At 39.0% G+C, this 5,816-nt stretch overlaps 1 protein-coding gene across 1 annotated transcript; it reads right to left on the bottom strand.

Annotated features, from left to right (window-relative positions):
• Positions 1 to 3,713: 3,713 nt before the first annotated feature.
• LOC108974589 (vitellogenin-1-like) lies at positions 3,714 to 5,274 on the bottom strand. Its single transcript, XM_018942508.1, has 3 exons — positions 5,025 to 5,274; positions 4,586 to 4,968; positions 3,714 to 4,524 (listed from the first exon to the last, which is right to left on the bottom strand). Exons 1-3 carry the CDS (start codon positions 5,254 to 5,256, stop codon positions 3,823 to 3,825), a joined length of 1,317 nt encoding a protein of 438 aa, XP_018798053.1. The 5' UTR covers positions 5,257 to 5,274; the 3' UTR covers positions 3,714 to 3,822.
• Positions 5,275 to 5,816: the final 542 nt, after the last annotated feature.

The raw sequence follows: 5,816 nt of genomic DNA, 5'->3' as shown, positions 1-5,816 counted from the left end.
ATTTCTAGTGTTCTATATAATTTACTTTAGATTTAGTTTTATATTTACTTGAGWTACACTCAACATCATTCTAATTTTAGTAGCTGAGAATACAATTTACCTATACAGCTTTGAAAGCTCCCTAAGTCGATTTCTCGCACTCGATAATTATCACTTTTGATCTGCCCTTCTTCGGGCTGACTTTATTAGCTGGCACCACTATTTAGCTATAAATCCTTGAAAGCTCCCTAAGCCGATTTATTAAATCATATAATTTACCGGAGATCTGCTCAACTTAACACTGTTTTTAATAGAAGCTACTGTGATACTATTCAGATATGAAGATTTGAAGCTCTTTTCTTTTTGAGAACAATAGTCTTAAGGTCGCGGTGCATTCCTCGTTTATAAAGCTCTTTCAATAGATTTCTGATATTCTAGAGCATTGACTTGAGATTTACTCAACTTCATTCTAATCTCAACACCTGTCACTACAATTTAGCTTTGAAGCTGTGAAAGCCCTCTGAGGTAAAATGTGGTATCTTCGGATTCGTTTGAGGGTTGCTCAATTTCAAACTTTATTTTCCGAGATGTGGAAGATTTTAAAAGAACTTCCATTCAACATTTTCAAGATTCTCAAAAGTTTTAAAAGCTCATTTTAAGCTTTTTAGTCTACATTACTTTTTATTCATTAATATAATATATAAATGTCTGTTTTTGACTATTCTCTCCCACCTTACTGCTTGGCTGTAAGAAAGACAACATTTATTTCTTGATTTAAATTTCATTCTTATCCTTCTTAAAGCCAAATCCTTGGTAATCCTCTATCTACGGGCACATTAAAGCATATTTTCAATAATACAATTTACTCTCAAGCCAAGTACACCTTGCAGCTGCTGCTTATGGTCATTCAGGGCAGTAGTGCCAAGACGATCGATATGCCAAGAATGACCCTAAGACGACGCCAAGGAGTAAAAAGGACGCAAGCAAGCGAAGAAAATGCAAGCTGTCAGAAATGCGTAAGAAACGCAACTCAATTTAGAATTTTCGCAAAAAAAATGTACAAAAAATAAAAAATTGAAAATATGCAAGAAAAAACAAGAAACAATTATATAAATAAAAAAAAGGACAAGAGGATAAAAAAGGGGTATAAAGGAAAGAATGTAATAAAAAAATTAAAAAATATGTAAAGAAAGATACAAAGTAGGCAAATGGAAACGAGCACAGGATTGCCGAATTTCGATAAGGAAACACATAAAAGCGAACTTGTGAGCGGTAGCTAGAAAGAGAGATAAGAGCGAGCGAGCAAATAAAGCGAGTGCAACAGCGAAAGCAAGCTGCCACAGCAGCCAAGCACAGGACAACTGCTCCTCGTAAAGTATTAAACAAGTAACAAAATGGTATAACTACAACAAAAACATAATACAACAACAAAAAAGAGTAAAATATATAAACAAATTCCAATGCAATAACAACAGCCAGATGAAAGTACAACAACAACAAAAATCAAGGACAACAATAAAAACAACAAAAACTAAAAACCCTACAACAACAATAACTACAAAGTGCTATAATTAAATGGTATATAACATAAAGCCACAGCAACAACAACAACAACAACACATAAAATATTCGATGGTTGGCAGAAATTTCGAAGGACACAACTGGACACAAAGCAAATATGCAGAAAGTGTTGGACGCTGGTGTACCGATAAGCTGGTGACAGCAGGCTGCTCGAGAGTAAAGGCGTCTTTTAATATACGCAAACTGCAAAGTAAAAAACGAACAGAGAAACTGAACCCTTTCGTTGGACAAGCCAAAATGCGTAAGGACAATTGAGGAGGCGGCAAAGGCGAGCGCTACTGCTGCGCTGCCGCCGAGTGAACCCAAAGATGACCGAGCGGCCCGAGAGTGACCAGTGACAGTAAAGCTGCGCCAACAGCAAAGACACAGCGGGCAGCGGTCAAGCAAAAGGGTGGGTGTGAAATAGCGTGCGACTTACACTGTATATGGAAATGCATAGGAGCTAAGAGAGTTAAGAAAAAAAGCAATAAACATAAAAAATAAAACATTAGCAGCAGCCGACGCCAGCGAGGTGGTCACTTTTCCACCGGCCCGTTCAAGGGTGGGCGTTGCGGCAACGTTATGTGTGTGTGCTGGTAGCGGCGCTGCAAGTAATGTAAAGAAAATAGCCCAACTGCGAAAGCAAGCTGGAGAGCCGAGGCAGCAACCCTTTAATGGCACATACACACATAGACGCTGGCAAACACACACCTCTTTAAGCCTACACACACGCTTAGGCGCACGCAGGCGCGCGTGTCCGGCTAGCTTCCACGCACAATAATGAAAGTTCGCCGCACAACAACAACAACAGCGCATTGATAATAACAAGAAGCAGCCGTGCGGCAGTAAAGGATAATATCCATAAAAAAGTGTGTGTTGCAAAAAATATAATAATCATAAATAAAATAATAATAATAATGCCCAGGATTTTCGCAGACACAATTGCGTCTGACTCAGGCTGAGAGGGCTTACTTTCATTTCCTGCATAGCATTGGTCAGCGTGCTTTCTCTATAGGCTTGTGGTGTCGAAATAAATTAGTTTCGGTTTCAACTTGTAGTTGTTTTTGTGTGTTTTTGTTATTGTTTCTGCTTATTTTTGTGCGTGTTTTTGACAGCTGCGGCATTTGTGGAAATTTGTTTATGCGCAGCTTAACCACATGTGCCGTTGGCAGGTCAGATTTGCTTTAGACAATTTTAAGCGCAGCAGTTGGTGCCTGAAAGTAGGCAACGCTGTGACAAATGAGCTTAGAAAATATAATTTAGAGTAGAAATGTTGCAGAAATATAAAGAAACGGGTTATGTAAGCGCCACGAAACATGTTTGGGCGCATATTAATTTTTTGATAAAAAAATATTATTTTGAAAAATTAATTTTTTTAATTCTTGTTCGAATTTTTTTTTTCGAAAATTCGAAAAAAAATTTTAATTACTTTTTTCGAAAAAAAAACTTATTTTTTAATTCATTTTCGCAAAAAAATTTTTTTTTGTAATTCTTGTTCGAATTTTTTTCGAATATTTGAAACATTTAGTTTTTTAATTCTTTTCGAAAATTCATAAAATTTGTATATACTATTTTCAAAGTAGCATAAAACAAAAATTAATTTTTTTAATCTTTTTCGAAATTTATTTTTTTAATTGATGCTCGAAAAATTTTTTCGAATTTGTAATGAATTGTTTTTCAAAAAAATTTTCCAATATTTTCAATGTAACAAAATACAAAAATGTATTTTTTTGTATTCTTGTTCGAAACAAACACTCGAAATAAAAGAATAACTTTTCGGTAAAACATTTCACAATATATTAATAGATTTTCAAAAAGTTTTTTTTTGTATTTGTAATCCTATAAAATTAATACACATTTTTCTCTCACTTTCATTTAACTTATTTAAAAACAAAATTGTTGTTCGTAAGAATCAAGATATTTGCTTCCTATTTTTCGCAATTCTACAAAATGTATTATGCGGACTAAGTACCGATCATTTCTATCGAAAATGTGTGTCTCTAAAGTAATTGAAATCCTAAGCATCAAGATATCAGCTTCATAACTCTAGTAGTTCTACAAGAGATAATGTGCTGACTAAGTATCAACTAATCGATTGAGTAGCTAAATCCGAAACATTTTAGGTATGCGAAGTCACATCTCCAGTCCTAAATAACATTATAAACACATTTTGTAATTTTTTTTAATTCCATTTCATTTTTGAAAGCTTATATAAAAGTACAAAAATTTTGAGGTTACTAAAGGTCACAGATATTTCTCAACCAGCCAGTGTCGTCAAGCGTCTTAGTTTTCACTGTTCCTCTTGTCGCTGCGCCATGCCTGATGCAAACCATGATATGAGCCTTGTTTCTGAGCGGGAGCGCTCCTGCCGAAAGGACTCTTTGCATTCACATTGAGCACATAATCACCTTTCAAATCGTACTGGGCAGCAATACCCATGTAAGCGCGTTTGCCATAACCCTCATTGCTCTCATACTGCTGCTTCGAACTAGCTGGGACAGCAGCGAAGTTGTGCTCATTTCCGGGGCGCACCGACTCGGCGTAGTAGCGTGTAGCGCGCATAGCTGCCTCGACGACATTGTCAGCACCTGGCACAGTAGAGGCTGGACCATCGACATAGAAATCAACATCACCGACACGTTGGCGTGTGCCCATACCGCAGGTGCTGCTATGTATGGCATCGACGAAATCGGCATCACCACGCGCCAAACCGCTCAACACATTCTTGTTGCTGGCGAAGATCTTGGCGGGGTCCAAAGCAGTAATGCGACGCAATTGATGACCAGTCCAGCGCTTGTATTGACGACCAGCAGCACCGGCGACCTGCGCGCCAATACCTTGACCAATTATATGGATGATCTCCTGTGGCACATCAGCCTCATCGGTGAGTTGGACGAGGGTCTTGCCGATCATTTGGCCGGTTTGTTCGACATCGAGGAAAACATAGCGTTTCATGTTTGTCAAGACAGCGCCCAATTTGATGATCTATGGAGAAGGAAGAAAACTTTTTAGGCGAAGCTCTGGTTTCTACGAGTGGAGAACCTACGACAAGATTGCCTCTGTTCGATTTCTGCTGCTTCCATGATTCACTGTAGTCCTCTTCGCTGGAAGTGGCTGGCTGACGCTCATTAGAATCATAATCCTGGTTGTTGGCATTCACTGGTTGCTGTTGTCCGTAGTAGCGTTGCATGTAAGCTTGCACCAGCTTCTGGTTGGCCTTAGTGACAGCCGGACTGGTCTGTGGTAGTCCGGTAATGAAGAAGGTCACCTCCTCGCTGCCAAAGTTGGGCAGTTGCTTGGCTTTCGCAACCAGTTCGTTGAGGTTGGTCTCCACGCTCTGTCCATTAGGTCTCACGAAAACCACGGGCACATTGCTGGCACTGGGCACATAGCTTGGGCTCAAATTGTGATTTATTCTGAACAGATGGTCTGCAAAGTAATGCATGTATGAATTCTTATGACTACTAGCGTTTCCAACTACTTACAAATTTTCCCAATCAAATGCTCTCCTTCTTGCACCGACATGTTCTCCAACTGTTGTAAGCTTATATCCTCCGCTGAAGGCAAAGATTGCAACTCCTGCACCGACAGCCAGTCGGTTGGCCTAATATTGCGCGACACTTGTGTACTGCTGCTGCCGTAATTGCCATGCTTATGGCCAGCGCTGGCAGCGCTAACTATTAAAACCAACAAACCGAATGTCTTCAGTAGCTTCATATTGCTCTTGGATGCAACTCAGTGCGAACTGTGCTATCACCTCAATTCCGCGGTGTTTTTATATGAAAAACGCTTGGACTCAGCACTGTGCTCGGGCGGCTCGCTAGCGTCAGAAACTTTGCAATTAATTGAATTATTACAACAAATTAACGGTTAATATTTTTATGCAACAATTTAGTTTTCATAATCGTCAGCGGCAGTGCATTGACCGCACCTTTTTTACGCTGTTACTTTTGTTTTTGCTGAATTGCAATATTGCCGAAGTGTCTGAAGGCGCGGCGGCGTTGGAGGCGCTACGCTGTTTTGCCAAGATCAGCTGTATCCAACGGTGAAATCAACTGTAGATTAGAGTGCTAGGCGCAAGGGTCGGTGATTAGAAGGGTTTATAAGTAGTAGTAGTTGTAATCGATTCGCTGAGGTGCTGTGTGGTTATGTGTGTATGTATATGCATGCTCGCGTTATCAGTCGATACTCTTAATTCATTAGCCGCGTCACTTAATAATGATTATAAGCAAAAATATATATATATATTTTTTTTTAATTTAAAAGGATTATATTTA

Source organism: Bactrocera latifrons, unplaced genomic scaffold (genome assembly GCF_001853355.1).
Source record: "Bactrocera latifrons isolate USDA-ARS-PBARC rearing strain unplaced genomic scaffold, ASM185335v1 scaffold_57, whole genome shotgun sequence".
NCBI lineage: Eukaryota > Metazoa > Arthropoda > Insecta > Diptera > Tephritidae > Bactrocera > Bactrocera latifrons.
Note: the sequence above shows the minus strand (reverse complement) of the source record. Positions and strands in the feature narration are given on the sequence as shown.

Excerpts from the sequence above, each read along its gene's own strand:
- LOC108974589 (XM_018942508.1), bottom strand. The coding sequence starts at position 5,256 with ATGAAGCTACTGAAGACATTCGGTTTGTTGGTTTTAATAGTTAGCGCT. Across the intron at positions 4,969-5,024 it reads GCATTTGATTGGGAAAATTT|ACCATCTGTTCAGAATAAAT; the intron begins GTAAGTAGTTGG and ends ATTACTTTGCAG. Across the intron at positions 4,525-4,585 it reads CGAACAGAGGCAATCTTGTC|ATCATCAAATTGGGCGCTGT; the intron begins GTAGGTTCTCCA and ends CCTTCTCCATAG.